At 63.2% G+C, this 15,146-nt stretch overlaps 1 protein-coding gene across 1 annotated transcript in view; it reads left to right on the top strand.

The window, feature by feature from the left end:
• Positions 1-5,007: 5,007 nt before the first annotated feature.
• The window catches only part of LOC118378104 (protein spire homolog 1-like), a 49,478-nt gene continuing 39,339 nt past the window's right edge, over positions 5,008-15,146 (top strand). Inside the window, exons 1-3 of the mRNA XM_052471752.1 lie at positions 5,008-5,036; positions 7,513-7,588; positions 8,744-8,800. Of these exons, the coding sequence (XP_052327712.1) occupies positions 5,008-5,036; positions 7,513-7,588; positions 8,744-8,800 (162 nt within the window). The remainder of the gene's footprint in view (positions 5,037-7,512; positions 7,589-8,743; positions 8,801-15,146) is intronic.

Raw genomic sequence — 15,146 nt, forward strand, 5'->3', positions numbered from 1 at the left:
CTTGCCACTTTATTGTTAAGTGTTAGTGGTTAGAGCATTGGACTAGTAACCGAAAGGTTGCAAGTTTAGATCCCCTAGGCCGTCATTGAAAATAGGGGTTAGGGTTAGGGGTTAATGGTTTAGGGTACGGTTAGGGTTGGGGTTAGTTACTAGTTTTGAGTAGGGTTAGGGTTAAGGGTTAGGGTTAGGGTTAGTCTCTAGTTTTGAGTAGGTTGATCCACTTCCATCTCTGACACGTGGAAGCCGACGGGGGGGAAGGGAGGAGTGTGCACTCCACATGTACGCGCGGGCCGGAGGGGTCTGGGCGCGGCCGGCCAAAGTAGTAGGCCCCGTGGTTGCCCACTTGTAGATTAACCCGTTGGTTGGGTTTAAAGACTCTGTCTGTAGGGTTAGCGTTAGGTATGGTTTTTAGAATGGTTAAGGTTAGGGTAAGGTAGGTCTGATCAGGCAAAACCCTTGAGTTGCATACCTTGTGCAGGTCCGGACCTCAGTAGTTTGCCATGTGTCCCTGTCAAGTGGTTAGTCTTTGAACTACCAGTGGTTTGAGCAGACAAAAACCCAGAAGGCGAGCCCTCTCTCTACGGTTGTCATGCATCCGCCCTTGGAGTTCCGTCCCGTGTTTGGGTAGGTTTATGGATGGGTTAGGGGTTAAGGATTAAGAGAAAATTGCCCTTCAAGAGGACCATATACACGGGCACCTGCTCTCTAATTCTATTGCTCCTAAGGATACATAATTGTTCTACGGGAAATTGGGAGGTATTCCCCAAGAGCAGGGGATATGGTTTATACCGGAAGGAAAGCAAATGAAATTAACCTTTCCTCCAAGAGGATAACCCCCAGGCAATGCATCGATCCCTGCTCCCTAATTCCCAGGCTCTACAGGATGCCTCTTTATGGAGCCCGAGTTCCAGTTTAAGAATCCGGTTTAGGGTTAGGCTGGTTAATCTCTATCAGGCCTGAAGGGATTCCTTATGTCCATGTTTTGAGTCCAAGGGGTTAGGGTTAGTTTTAAGGGCTTGGGTTTCAATTCAAGTCAGAATCTAGGTCAAGGTTCAGGATTAGGGATTAGAGCTTGAAGTGGGGTTAAGGTGAGGATTATGTTCAGGGTCAGGATTAGATCTGAGGTTATTGTCAGGGCTGAGGTTAGATTCAGGGTTAAGGTTAGAACTAGGGTGGGGATTGCTGCGGTTAAGGGTGAGGTTAAGGTCAGGGTCAGGGTCAGGGTTCTAGTCTAAATTAGGTTTTAGGATTAAGTTTAGGCTTATAGGGTTGGGGTTAGGGGTTAGGGATTAGGGGTTAGGGGTTAGGTTTCTAGTTTTGAGTCGGTTGATCCACTTCCATCTCTGACACGTGGAAACCAGAGGGGGAAGGGAGGGGTTGCACTCCCATCCTATACGCGCGGCCGGAGGGGTCCGGGCGCGGCCGGCCAAAGTAGTAGGCCCCATGGTTGCCCACTTGTAGATGAACCCGTTGGTTGGGTTAAAAGACTGTCTGTCAGTAGGTTTTAGGGTTCGGTATAGTTTTTAGAGTGGTTAAGGTTAGGTTTAAGGTTAGGGTAAGGAGTAGTTTTTTTAGAGAGGTTTAGGTAAGGGTTTTTACAGTGGTTAAGGTTAGGTATAGTTTTTCAGAATGGTTAAGGTTAGGTTTAGGTAGGTCTGTCAACTCAATTTAGGATCAGGCAAAACCCTTGAGTTGCGTACCTTATGCAGGTCCGGTCCTCGGTTGGTTGCCATGTGTCCATGTCGAGTGGTATGGTCATGGTGTCTAGGTCCGCTATGTCAACGGAGGTGGAAAGCATAGTGCAACCTAGGAGTTTACTCTCTTCGGATCCTTCTTTTTTAGATCATCCTTGTGGCGTGTTCGATTTGGGCCCCTGGGTAGGCTTCGATTTGGGTCTGGTCAGAGTAGATGCGGGGAAGCTTACAGAGGTTTGAATCGCCCATGATAAGGATGGTGCGGAGTGGTTTGATTCTCCAACTGTTTTTGTTACCTTTGTGTGAGTTTCGTCTGAAGTGGCTGGGGTTGGCTATGTAGGAGGGTGTCGGTACCGGTGGTGTCCTGGGGAGGTCTGAGGATGTGGTAGATGTCATCGTGGGTACCGGGAGAACGGTCCTACTCGTGGAGGGTTGGGGGTGGTGGTTGTCCTATCCGTGGAGTGGTTTTTTAGAAGTTGCCTCCGTGGTGGTGGGGGGTCGCCGGATTGGTAAGGTCTCTTCCCTGGGTTTTGTGGGGTATTCCTGTTTTTGTGGGGTAGAGAGATCTCTGCTCGTAGGGGTGGAGGTTTTTTTTGTATGAAGGTGGTCTGAGTGTTGTCCTGGTGTAGGGTTGTGGATCGTGGGGTGGTGGCGAGGGTGTTAAGCTTTTCCACCTGTGAGGCTGCGTGCATGAGGGCATCGTCTTCAATGATGCTTGACTCCAACAGGTGTTGTGGGGATGGTGGTTGGTAGGGATGTAGTGGTGAGAGCGGTGGTCCTGAGAGTGCGGGTGGATTGGTGGTCAACATCTGATAGGTGGGGAGCGTGGGTTCGTGGCGGCCCATTTGTTAATCGTTTCTTCCATCCCCTGTGATTCTGTAGTACGGGGGCTGGTCAAGCGTTTCCGTGGCTTAAGTGATCCGTTATGGATATGCTGTAGCTGGGTTGAGACCTGTTCCTGCTGATTTCTATGGCATTCCACCCTGGTTTGGGTATGGGATGGCATAGAAAGATCAGAGGCCATCTTAGCACTCTGCCTCTGCTCCCTGCCCTCAATCACACTTGTTAGGTATGATCTTGGGTTAGGTTAGGAGGGTTTGTGTTCCCTGAAGGAGCCCTCCCTGTGCCACCCTGGTCAGGGTATGGCTGGGTCTCTGGGTCCCCAGGTATAGTGGGGTGAGTCGCTTTCTGTGAGAGGGTGCCTTGGTCTGTAGTGTTGGGTTGGGGAATGTTTTCCCTGGGTGGTGTTGGATGTTGAATCCCGAGGGGAAGGGGTAGATGCTTTTTGGATGGGTGCCGTTCTGATGTGAGGCGTGTTTAGTTGGGGTGGCTCCCTCTGGCTCGTCCTGGTTTTTGGGTTGGCTGAGGGTGAGTGGGGGCTTAAATTGGCTCAGGTCTCTGGTGGGCCAGAACCCGTTGAAGTTGGGGAGTGAGTCTCTGATATCCTGTAGGAGGCATTATTATTATTACTGTAAGAGGCGATCCAGGAGTGGTCCGCTGAGGAGTTTTTGGGCCCAAAGGATTCCTAGGTACCAGGATTCCTGCCAGTCAGGGCATGATAGTGTGTTGCAGAGGGAGGAGTAGGTTTTGGCTACCTCGTCTCTGTAGTGCTGTTGTAGGATCTGGTGGCTGGATTCTATCCAGTGTGAGGAGGCCAAGGAGAGTGCCGTCAGTGTGGTGTCTGATGCCCCTGCCGGGGTGAAGGTTGCCGTGAGTATCCTGGCTTTGTGGATATATCCGGGAGGTAGGTTGCTACCTGAGAGGTAGTAGCTAATAGCTTCTAGGTGGTGTCTGGCTCTGATGAGTTTGGAGAGTGTCCGTGCTATGGCGTTGATGCTGGTGGAGGGCTGTGGTGCCTCGATGGTGGGATGTGATGTAGATGGGTCAGTGGTTGGTGAGATCAGGTTGTCCCGAGGGGCTCCGAAGTGGTGGTGGTGGGGACCAGCTGCTCCACTGGTTTTTGGTAGTACTGCTGGGGGTGGAGCGAGGTGAGGAGGTATCAGTCCCCGGTGCTGGGTTGGTGGGAGTTTTGGGCTAAGCTGGGTGTGCTGTGTAGCCGGATTCGTATGTTGGGTCCGGACAGTAGGGGTCTGGAGATTGGTTTGAGGCGGGTGTTGGTCCCCAGGTGTGTGGCTTCAGTGTGTGATGTCCGTCCCTCTGTACGTGGGTTTTAGGGGTATCCGGGGTGGAGAGGGGTCTGTGGTGGGTGTAGCTCCTGGGTGTCCCTCCCGGTGTGTCCGGGCCTGTGGAAGGTGGACCGGTGCTTGGTTGACTGACTCTGTGTTCCAGGTGGTCCGTGTGCCTCCTAGGTTGCCTCAGGGGTGGGTTGTGATGGTTTTGTTCAGTGGGGAGGGTGATCCGTGTTCAGGTCTCCTGGAGGTCCTGGAGTGGGATGGTGAGGTAGGTTGTAGAGTGTTTAGGCCAGCTGGGGATGTCATCAGGAGCTTTATCCATGCGTCTCAGTTTGGGTGGGGTGGGAGTGTAGTACTCCGTTGGCTGGGTCTGGTCGCCCCTGTTGGAACCGTAAGGAGGTTCTGCCTGGTGGGAGAAAAGAGACCAGTTGGTGTGGGGTATCTCTACCGGTGTGTGGGAGCCTGAAAAAGAAACGTAATGTTAGGCGAAGTCGACGTTCCTACAATGAGACTAGGTTGCCAGTCAACTTTTTTTGGCTGGCCACTCAGACCCTCTACACCTTTTAAGAAGAGACGCTCAAAGTGATTATCTCTGCCCGTTGAAATTTTGGGCCCGGTTTGTGGTGTAGGGGTCTGAGTTGCCATCAGAGTGCCCGGGGTCCTTGTTGTCTCGTAGATCATCCATTGTAGTGTGTCCCTGTGTAAAACTCAAAATAAGGGTAAGAAAAAATGAAAATAGGTAGCCAAAAGGAGATACCCCGAAGTTCGTGTGGAATCTGCCTTCCTTACAGCATCACAACGGATCTAGGGGTAGCCCAGCCACGACGCGTTTCTGCCTTACTCGGCTTCATCAGGTGGCAGGAGGAGAAAAGAAAGGTGCAAAAATAAGTGCACTTGGTCGTGACGGTAAAAAGGTCGTATTTTGGACCAGAAAATAGGTGTGTGTGTAGGTATGTGTAGTTGAGGCTCGATGCTCTGGATGTCTATGAAGGTCTGTTGAAGAAAAAATGCCAAGGGCATTGATTCTCTGGAGGATGGGTTCCGTGATGTAGGGGTACCTAGATTTTAGGGAGAAATCGCAAGGATTTAAAAAAGCGGCTCGGAGTGGTCCCGATTCGGGGTGTAGCATGAAGCTATTTAGGGGCCTTTGTTCAAAAGGAGTAGGTTTTGAGAGGATATTCATGGAGTACCAGCTGGTGGCTTGGTCCAGGTGAGGTGTATCCATGGTGTAGCATGGATCTGGGGTCTGGTCTTTCAGTTGGAGTAGTCATCTTGGGTGCAGTTCTTTAGTAGAGGTCCAGCTTGTGTCTCTTCAGGTGAAGTGTCTTCAAAAAGTGTTCAGGCAGAATGGTACTGAGGCTGAGGGATGCTCCTCTTTATAGGAAATGAGGGGTGTGTGGTTTTGCCAGGTGTCGAATCCTATTGGTGCATGAGGTGTGCATGCGTTGTTCATGTGAAGGAATCGGCCGTGGCTTGTCCAATGAGATCGCTTGGTTTTGGGGGAGACGTCTAATAGTCTGTTATGTGGTGGGAAGGCCTCCTTCGTTGATTCCCTATGAAATCGTATAGAGAAGTAGACCTTTTGCTTTTGGAGTGCTGTTTGGGTTGTGGGTGTCCGAGAGGTACCAGGTGAATTTTAAGTAAGACTAGATGTCCTGGGGGTCAAGAGGAGCCATACGTGGAGTTTCTGTGATGTGTAGAAGTATGATAGATCCTCCTGTGAAAGTGTGTGTTTGACCTTTGTGTCTCCATTGACTTGTGTGTTAGCGTTGGGAGCAGTATGGGGTTTGGGGTTGGAAATACCCGAAGGTGAGGTTCTGTGGGTCCAGGAAAGGTAGAGGGTAGAGTGGACATCTGTGGATTCCTGTAGAATTTTAGTTGGGGTTCTGGGTGACCCATAGGTCTGGTTATAGGTCTTTGAATGTGGTTGAGTTATTTTTTCCTCCGATTTTTGTGGAGTCACGTTTACTCATATGTAGTAAGGTGCGATGTGCAGAGAATGGCCAGCTGTGTTTTTTGGTCTTTTCGTGGTATTTGAGGTTTGAAACTAGTTTCTTTATAGAGATAGTTGCAGGTAGGGTTACTAGGGGGGTTGTCCTTTTCCTCGGATCGAAATAGTACTGTTTTTATCTTTTCAGTTGGCCGCATTAGCGGAGTTTTAGCTTTAATCGCATTCTATCCACTTGAGTTCCCGATATACAGTAGATTTAGCCGTTTTGATGTGTTCAAATCCACTTGGGTATAGGATGTACAGATCAAAAACTTTTATGCTGCTTTCCAGTGATGTGTGTCCTCGGGTTGATGCAACCTGTCCTGTGGGGATACTTACCTGGGGGAGGGGTCAGTGTTGAATATTGATGTTTACCCGTGTGAGAGGTTTTTGATCAGATGGATGGTTTTAGGTGGTTCCTTTTTGGTTGTCCCATGTATGTACCTGTGATGTACAGTTGACAGGCATTCCTGGTTGAGGCTTGTAGTGTGGGTGGGTCTCCTATGGGTGGGGTCTTACCTGGGTTTTGGTTGGTTTGTGTATGGTGCAGAGGTGTGAGTAGGGTGGACCTATTTTATAATTTTGTTTCTTTTTGCTCCTAAGTTGGAAATACGGTGCGTCAGGGTTTCTGTGGGAGGTAGGAGTCTGTTTCCACTGTGTCAGGGTGGTGATGTCTTGTTCTTTGGTGAAAAGAAGGGTGGGGTTGCCTCTTAGTTGAAAAAAATAGAGGAGGTGATGTATATCTGAAGGTCAGGGGCTGGTTGTAGAGTTATTGGTCTTTTGATGAAAAAATCTTGGTTTTGAGGGTGGAGAAGGCTTGGGGTAGGTGGTTCTTGAGTTCTTAATCGTTCAAGTTGTATCTCAGGAGAAAAGTGTGTGTTGGTGGAGGTCTCAGGAGTGAGGGTTAGGGGGTTAGGAGTTGGGTTAAGGGGGCCAGGGTTAGGCCCAGGGTTTAGGGTTAAGGGTTTAGGCCAGGTCAGGCCTTGGCCAGGCCCAGGCCAGGCCAGGGCCCCAAATTACAGGCCAGGCCTTAGGCCAGGTTTAAAATTGGGTAATAATTAAGAATTTACAAAATTTAAATTAAATTTAAGCCAGGCCAGGCAAGAATTAAGAGGCCAGGGCCTTGGAAGGGTCAGGCCAGGCCAGGGCCAGGGCCAGGCCAGGCCAGGCCAGGCCAGGCCAGGCCAGGCCATTAGAAATTCTGAAACAGAAATTAGGGCCAGAATTAGGCATAAAATTAAAAAATAGGCCAGGCTCAGGCCAGGCCAGGGGTTAGGGTTAGGGTTAGGCTGTTAGGCCAGGGTTAGGAGTTAGGGGTTAGGGTTAGGCCAGGCCAGGTTAGGGGTTGGGGTTAGGGGTTAGGGGCCAGGGTTGGGGCCAGGCCAGGGCCAGGCCAGTTAGGCCAGGGTTAGGGCCGGAGTTAGGGGTTAGGGTTAGGGTTGGGGTTAGGGTTGGGGTTTGGCCAGGCCAGGCCAGGGCCCAGGTCAGGCCAGGCCAGGCCAGGCCAGGCCAGGGTTAGGGTTAGGCCAGGGTTAGGCCAGGCCAGGCCAGGGCCAGGCCAGGTTAGGGCCAGGGTTGGGTTAGGGTTAGGGTTACAGGGTTAGGCCAGGCCAGTTAGGCCAGGGCCAGGCCAGGGGGTTGGGGTTAGGCCAGGCCAGGCCAGGCCAGGCCAGGCCAGGGTTGCAGGCCAGGGCAGGGCCTTAGGAGTTAGGGTTGAGGTTAGGGGGTTGGGGTTGGGGTTGGGGTTGGGGCCCACGTTAGGGTTAGGGTTAGGGGTTAGGGTTAGGCCAGGCCAGGGGGGGTTAGGGTTAGGCCAGGCCAGGGCCAGGGTTAGGGTTAGGCTAGGGTTCTAGTTTTGAGTCGGGTGATCCACTTCCATCTCTGACACGTGGAAACCGGAGGGCCTGGCTAGGAAGAATAGGGCAGGGCCTGAGGCTGTCAGAAAGGGGCGAAGAGTAATGCACAATAGGTCAGCAGGGCCTGGCTGTCAGGCTAGGTTAGGGCCTAGGTTAGGGCAGGGCCTAGTTTTTGCCTAGGCCAGGCCAGGCCAGGCCAGGCCAGGGCCAGGGCCAGGCCAGGCCAGGCCAGGCCAGGCCAGGCCAGGCCAGGCCAGTCAGGCCAGGCCAGGCCAGGCCAGGCAGGGCCAGGCCAGGCAGGGCAGGGCCAGGCCAGCCAGGCCAGGCCTAATCAGGCCAGGGCAGGGCCAGGCCAGGCCAGGCCAGGCCAGGCCAGGGCCAGGCAGGCCTAGGCCAGGCCAGGCCAGGCCAGGGCCAGGGCAGGGCCAGGGCCCAGGGCAGGCCAGGCCAGGGTCCAGGGTCAGGAAATGCCAGGGGCAGGCCAGGTCAGGTCAGCCAGGCCAGGCCAGGCCAGGGTCAGTGGCAGGCCAGGCCAGGGCCAGGGTCAGGCCAGTGGCTCAGGCCAGGCCAGGCCAGGCCAGGCCAGGCCAGGCCAGACCAGGCCAGGGCCAGGTCGCCAGGGCTCAGGCCAGGGGCCAGGCCAGGGCCAGGGCCAGGCCAGGGCCAGGGCAGGGCCAGGGCTAGTCTCAGGCCAGGGCCAGGCCAGGGCAGGCCAGGCCAGGGGCAGGCCAATAGGCAGGCCAGGCTGGCCAGGCCAGGGCAGGCCAGAGCCAGGCCCAGGCCAGGCCAGGCATGCCAGGGCCAGGCAGGCCAGGCCAGGCAGGTTTTGAGGCCAGGGCCAGGGCAGGCCAGGGCACAGGCCAGGGCCAGTGGGCCAGGCCAGGCCAGGCCAGGGCAGGCCAGGCCAGGCCAGGGCCAGGCCAGGCAGGGCCAGGGCCAGGCCAGGGCCAGGCAGGGCCAGGGGCAGGCAGAGGCCTAGAGGCCAGGCCAGGGCAGTGGCCAGGCAATAGGGCTTAGGGCCAGGGCCTAGGTCAGGCCAGGGCAGGCAGGGCCAGGCCAGGGCAGGGTCTAGGGCCAGGCCAGGGCCAGGGCCAGGGCTTGGGCCAGGCAGGGTTAGGGCCAGGGCAGGTTTGAGGCCAGGGCTCAGGGCTAGGCCAGGGCTCAGGCTAGGGCCAGGCAGGGCCAGGGGCCAGGCAGGGCCTAGTCAGGCCAGGCCAGGGCCAGGCCATGGGTTTGGCCAGGGCCAGGGCCAGGCCAGGCAGGGCCTAGGGCCAGGCCAGGCCAGCCAGGGCCAGGGCCAGGGCCAGGCCAGGGCCTCAGGCCAGGCCAGGCTCATGGCCAGGGCCAGGGCCAGGGCCAGGCCAGTCAGGGACTCAGGCAGGGCCAGGCCAGGGCCAGGGCCAGGCCTAGGCCAGGGCCAGGCAGGGCCAGGTAGGGCCAGGCAGGGCCAGGTCAGGCCAGGCAGGGCCTAGGGTCAGGCCAGGCAGGGCCAGGTCAGGCAGGCAGGGCAGGGCCAGGTCAGGCCAGGCAGGGCCAGGGCAGGGCCAGGCAGGCAGGGCCAGGGCCAGATGGCAGGGCCAGGGCCAGGCAGGGCCTCAGGCCAGGGCAGGGTCAGGGGCAGGCCTCCACAGTCCAGGGCCAGGGCCAGGGCCAGGCAGGGCCAGGGCCAGGGGCCAGGCAGGGCCTACAGGCCAGGCAGGGCAGGCCAGGCCAGGGCCTGGGTCAGGCCAGGGCCAGGCGGGCAGGGCCAGATAATAGGCCAGGCAGGGCCTAGGCAGGCCAGGCAGGGCCTCAGGGGCCAGGCCAGGGGCAGGCCAGGCAGGCCAGGGCAGGCCAGGCAGGCCAGGGCCAGGGCCAGGCAGGCCAGGCAGGCCAGGGCCAGGCAGGGCAGGGCCAGGCAGCCAGGGCAGGGTCAGGGCCAGGCAGGGTTAGGCCAGGGGCCAGGCAGGGCCAGGCAGGGCCAGGTCAGGGCCAGGCCAGGCCTAGGCAGGCCAGGCTTAGGGCCAGGCAGGCTGGCCAGGGCCAGGCCAGGGCAGGGCAGGGCCAGGCCAGGCCAGGGCAGGGCCTAGGCCAGGCAGGGCCAGGGCCAGGGCAGGCAGGGCCAGGCCGGCCAGGCAGGGCCAGGGCCAGGCAGGGCCTACGGCCAGGCCAGGCAGGGCCTAGATCAGGCCAGGGCCTAGGTCAGGGCCAGGCAGGGCCTAGGGCCAGGCAGGGCCTAGGCCAGGCAGGGCCTAGTGTCAGGGCCAGGCAGGCAGGGCCAGTCAGGCCAGGCAGGGCCAGGCCGATCAGGCCAGGGCAGGGCCAGGCAGGCCAGGCAGTGGCCAGGGGCCAGGCCAGGCAGGGCCTAGGGTAGGCAGGGCAGGGCCAGGCCAGGGGCAGGCAGGGGCCAGGCCAGGGCCAGGCAGGCCAGGCCAGGGCAGGCCAGGGCCAGGGCCAGGCCAGGCAGGGCCAGGGGCCAGGCTCAGGCCAGGCAGGCCGAAGGGCCAGGGGCCCTCAGGCAGGGCCAGGGCAGGGCCAGGCAGGCCAAATGGCCAGGGCCATGGTCAGGCCAGGGCAGGGTCTAACAGGCTCAGGCAGGGCCAGGGTCAGGCAGGGCCAGTCAGGCCAGGGCAGGCCAGGCCAGGCAGGCCAGGCCAGGCAGGCAGGCCTAATAGGCCAGGCAGGGCCAGGGCCAGGCCAGGCCAGGGCCAGGGCCCAGGTCAGGCCAGGGCAGGGCCAGGGCAGGGTCTAGGCCAGGCAGGGCCAGGCAGGCCAGGCAGGGGCCTGGCCAGGGCCAGGCAGGGCCAGGCTCAGGCCAGGGGCAGGGGGCAGGGCCTAGGCAGGCCAGGGCAGGGCCTAGGCAGGGCCAGGGCAGGCAGGGCCTCGGCCAGGCAGGGCCAGGGCAGGCCAGGCAGGGCCTACTGCCAGGCAGGGCAGGGCCAGGCCAGGCCAGGCAGGGCCACAACAGGCCAGGCAGGGCCAGGCCAGGCCAGGCAGGGCCTAGGCCAGGCCAGGCAGGGCCTAAGGCCAGGTCAGGCAGGCCAGGCCTAGGCCAGGCCAGGGCAGGGCCAGGCCAGGCCAGGGCAGGCAGGGCCAGGCAGGCCTACGTCCAGGCCAGGCAGGCCTACGTCAGGCCAGGCAGGGTCGGGCCAGGCCAGGGCCAGGGGCCAGGCAGGGCCTCAGGCAGGGCAGGGCAGGGCCAGGGCCAGGCAGGGCCTAGTCAGGCTAGGCAGGGCCAGGCCAGGTAGGCCAGGCAGGGGCCTAATGTCAGGCAGGGCAGGCCAGGCCAGGCAGGGCCAGGTCCAGGCCAGGCCAGGGCCTAGGGCCAGGGCCAGGCCAGGCAGGGCCTAGGCCAGGGCAGGGCAGGGCCAGGCCAGGGGCCTAGTCAGGCATAGGCAGGGCCTTTCAGGCCAGGGTCAGGGCCTGGCCAGGGCACAGGGGCCAGGGCAGGGATGAGGGTTTGAAATCAGTGCCAGGGGCAGGTCTTAATAGGCCAGGGCAGGCCTACGTCAGGGCCAGGCAGGGCCCAGGCAGGGCCTAGGGTCAGGGCCAGGCAGGGCCATGGCCAGGGCAGGGGCCTAGGGCCATGGCCAGGCAGGGCCTTCAGGGCACAGGGCAGGGCCTAAACGCCAGGCTCAGGGCAGGGCCAGGTATCCCGGCCAGGCAGGGCCAGGTCAGGCAGGCCTAGGGGACAGGCAGGCCAGGCCTAGGCCAGGCAGGGCTCAGGCCCGGGCCAGGCACATGGGCCAGGCCAGGGCCAGGCCAGGCCAGGCCAGGCCAGGCCAGGCCAGGCCAGGTCAGGCCAGGGCCAGGGCCAGGGTCAGGCAGGCTGAGGGAGGCCAGGGCAGGGCCAGGCCAGGCTCAGGCAGGGTCAGGGCACAGGCAGCAGGGTCAGGGGCAGGGCAGGGTCAGGGCCAGGGCCAGGCCAGGCAGGGCCTAGGCCAGGCCAGGCCAGGCCAGGGCCTGGCCGGCCCAGGCCAGGCCTGCCAGGTCAGGGGCCAGGGCAGGCCAGGTCAGGGCCAGGCCAGGGCCAGGCCAGGCCAGGCCAGGTCAGGCCAGGGCCCCAGGGCAGGGCTCAGGCAGGCCAGGCCAGGGCAGGGTCAGGGCAGGCCAGGCAGGGCCAGGGCCAGGCCAGGCAGGCCAGGTCAGGCCAGGCCAGGGCCAGGTCAGGCCAGGGCAGGGCCTAGGCCAGGCCAGGGCCTGCGGTCAGGCCAGGCCAGGCTACCAGGCCAGGCCAGGCAGGGCCCAGGGCCAGGCAAGGGCAGGGCTAGGCCAGGGCCAGGCAGGGCCCCAAGGCTTCAGGGTCAGGGCAGGGCCTAGGCCAGGCAAGGGCAGGGCCTTAGGCCAGAAGTGGCGGGGCAGGGCCCAGGCCAGGCCAGGCAGGCCTAGGCCAGGCCAGGGGCCAGGGGCCTAGGCCAGGCCAGGGCCAGGCCAGGCCTACGTCAGCCAGGGCAGGGCCTAAATAGGCCAGGCCAGGCAGGGCCCACAGTCAGGGCCAGGGCAGGCCTAGGCAGGGTCAGGCAGGGCCCAGGTCCAGGGCCAGGGCCTAGGCCAGGCCAGGGGCAGGCCCTCCAGGTCAGGCACAAAGTATTCAGGCCCAGGCCAGGGGCCAGGGCCTAGGGCCAGGCCAGGGCGCCGCCCAGGTTGGCAGGCCAGGCCAGGCCAGGCCAGGGGCCAGGCCAGGCCAGCCAGGCCAGGCCAGGCCAGGCCAGGGCCAGGGGCCAGGCCAGGCCAGGCCAGGCCTAGGCCAGCCAGGGGCCAGGGCGGCCTCAGGGCCAGGCTAGGCGCGGCAGGCGCTCAGCCGCCAGGCCAGGCCAGGCCGTCGCCCAGCCGCAGGCCTTTAGGGCCAGGCTCAGGCCAGGCCAGGCCAGCCAGGCCAGGTCCAGGCCAGGCGGTCAGGCCAGGCCAGGCCAGGCCAGGCCAGGCCAGCCAGGGCCAGGCCGGCTCAGGCCAGGCCAGGCCCGGGCCGCCAGGCCAGGGCCAGGCCAGGGCCAGGGCCAGGCCAGGCTGGCCTAGGCCAGGCCTCCAGGCCAGGCCAGGCCCAGGCTGAGGCCAGGCCAGGCCCAGGGCCAGCCGGCCAGGCCAGGCCAGGCCTAGGCCAGGTCAGGCCAGGGCAGGCCCACGTCAGGCCAGGGCCAGGGCCAGGGTCAGGCCAGGGCCAGGCCCAGGCCAAAATAGGGCCAGGCTTAGGGCCAGGCCAGGGCAGGGCCAGGCCAGGTCAGCCAGGCCAGGCCAGGCCAGGCCAGGGCCAGGGCAGGGCCCAATAGGCCAGGCCAGGCAGTAACAGGCGGGGCTCAGGCCAGGTCAGGGGCCAGGAACAGGTAGGCCAGGCAGTGGCCTACGTCAGGTCAGGCAGGGCCAGGGCCAGGGCAGCCAGGCCCAGGCCAGGCCAGTGAGTCTAGGCCAGGCCAGGCAGGCAGCCAGGCCAGGCTCAGCCACTGGCCCCACGTCCAGGGCATAAGAGCCAGGCCAGGGCCAGGGCTAATTCACGTCTGAAAATAGGCCTAGGTCAGGCCAGGCCAGGCAGTACTACAGTCCGAGGCAGGCCAGGCCAGGCTCAGGCCAGGCCAGGCTACGTCAGTGGCTAGGCCAGGGCCGGCCAGGCCAGGGTCAGCCCAGGGCCTAGGGCCAGGCCAGGGCCAGGTGCAGTCCAGGCCAGGCCAGGCCAGTGGCCAGGCTAGGCCACGGCCAGGCCATGGGCCAGGGCCAGCGTCAGGCCGAGGCCAGGCCAGGCTGAAGTAGGCCAGGCCAGGCCAGCTGGCCAGGCCAGGGCCAGGCCAGGGCCAGCCAGGCTCAGCCAGGCCAGGCGCCTGCGCCAGGCCAGGGTCAGCCAGGGCCAAGGCTCAGGCCAGCCAGGGCCAGGTCAGGCTCAGGCTTGGCTAGTGCCAGGGCCAGCCGTTAGTCGGACAGTAGCAGGCGCCAGGCCGTGGCCAGTGGCCAGCCAGGCCAGGCGTCAGGTTGCCAGTGCCAGCCGGCCAGGGCCAGGCTACCGCTTCAGGCCAGGCCAGGCCAGGCCAAAGCAGGCCAGGCCTAGGCCAGGCGACAGGCCGCGGCCAGGCCACGCCAGGCCAGGATAGGCCAGGCCAGGCCAGGCCAGCCTGCATAGGCCAGGCCAGGCCAGCCGCCAGCCAGGCCAGGCCAGGCCAGGCCAGGGGCCAGGCCAGGCCAGGCCAGGCCAGGCCAGGGCCAGTGGCTCAGGCCAGGCCAGGCCAGGCCAGGCCAGCCGCCAGGCCAGGCCAGGCTCAGGGCCAGGGCCAAACAGTCAGGCCAGGGCTCAGCCGGCCAGGCCAGGCCAGGCCAGGGCCAGCCGGGCAGAGCGGCCATGCCAGGCCAGGCCAGGCCAGCCGGCCAGGCCCAGGCAGGCCAGGGCCAGGCCATTAGGCCAGGCCAGGCCAGGCCAGGCCAGGCCAGGCCACAGCCAGGCCAGCCGGCCAGGCCAGGCCAGGCCAGGCCAGGCCAGGCCAGGCCAGGCCAGGCTCAGCCAGGCCAGGCCAGGCCAGGCCGAGGCTCAGCCAGGCCAGGCCAGGCCAGGCCAGGCCAGGCCAGGGCCGCCAGGCCAGCCGGCCAGGCCAGGCTGCCGCTCAGGCCAGGCCAGGCCAGGCCAGGGGCCAGGCTCAGGCCGGCCAGGCCAGGGCCAGGCCAGGGGCCAGCCGGCCAGGCCAGGCCAGGGCCAGGGCCAGGGCCATAGGCCAGGCCAGGCCAGGGCCAGGCCAGCGAGGCCAGCCAGTGGCCAGGCCAGGCGCCTTCAGGCCTCAGGCCAGCTCAGGGGCCCAGGGCCAGGCTCAGGCCAGGCCAGGGCCAGGCCAGGCCAGGGCCAGGCCAGGCCAGGCCAGGGCCAGGGGCCAGGCCAGGGCCAGGCCAGGCCAGGCCAGGCCAGGCCAGGCCAGGCCAGGCCAGTGCTGGGGCACTCAAAGCTCAGGCCAGGCCAGGCCAGGCCAGGCCAGGGCCAGGGCTCAGCACAGGCCAGGCCAGGCCAGGCCAGGCCAGGCCAGGCTTCAGGCCAGGCCAGCGCCAGGCCAGCTGCCAGGGCTCAGGCCGAGGGCCAGGCGCCATGGGCCAGGCCAGGCCAGGCTCAGGCCAGGCCAGGCCAGGGCCAGCCAGGGCCAGGCCAGGCCAGGTCAGGCTCAGGCCAGGCCAGGCCTAGCCGGCCTGGGCCAGAAGGCTGAAACCCGCCCAGGCCCAGGGCCAGGCCAGGGCCGAGGCCAGGGGCCAGGCCAGGCCAGGCCAGGCCAGGCCAGCGCCAGGTCAGGCCAGGCCAGGCCCAGGCTTCAGGCCAGGCCAGGCCAGGCTCGTGCCAGGCCAGGCCGGCCAGGCCAGGCCAGGGGCCAGGCCAGGCCAGGCCAGGCCAGGCCAGGCCAGGCCAGCCAGGCCAGGCCAGGCCAGGCCAGCCGGCTCAGGCCAGGCCAGGCCAGGCCAGGCCAGGCCAGGCCGGCCAGGCCAGGCCAGGCCAGGCCAGGCCAGGGGGCTAGGCTAGGCCAGGGCCAGGCCAGGCCAG

This window comes from Oncorhynchus keta, chromosome 19 (genome assembly GCF_023373465.1).
Source record: "Oncorhynchus keta strain PuntledgeMale-10-30-2019 chromosome 19, Oket_V2, whole genome shotgun sequence".
NCBI classification, from domain to species: Eukaryota; Metazoa; Chordata; class Actinopteri; order Salmoniformes; family Salmonidae; genus Oncorhynchus; species Oncorhynchus keta.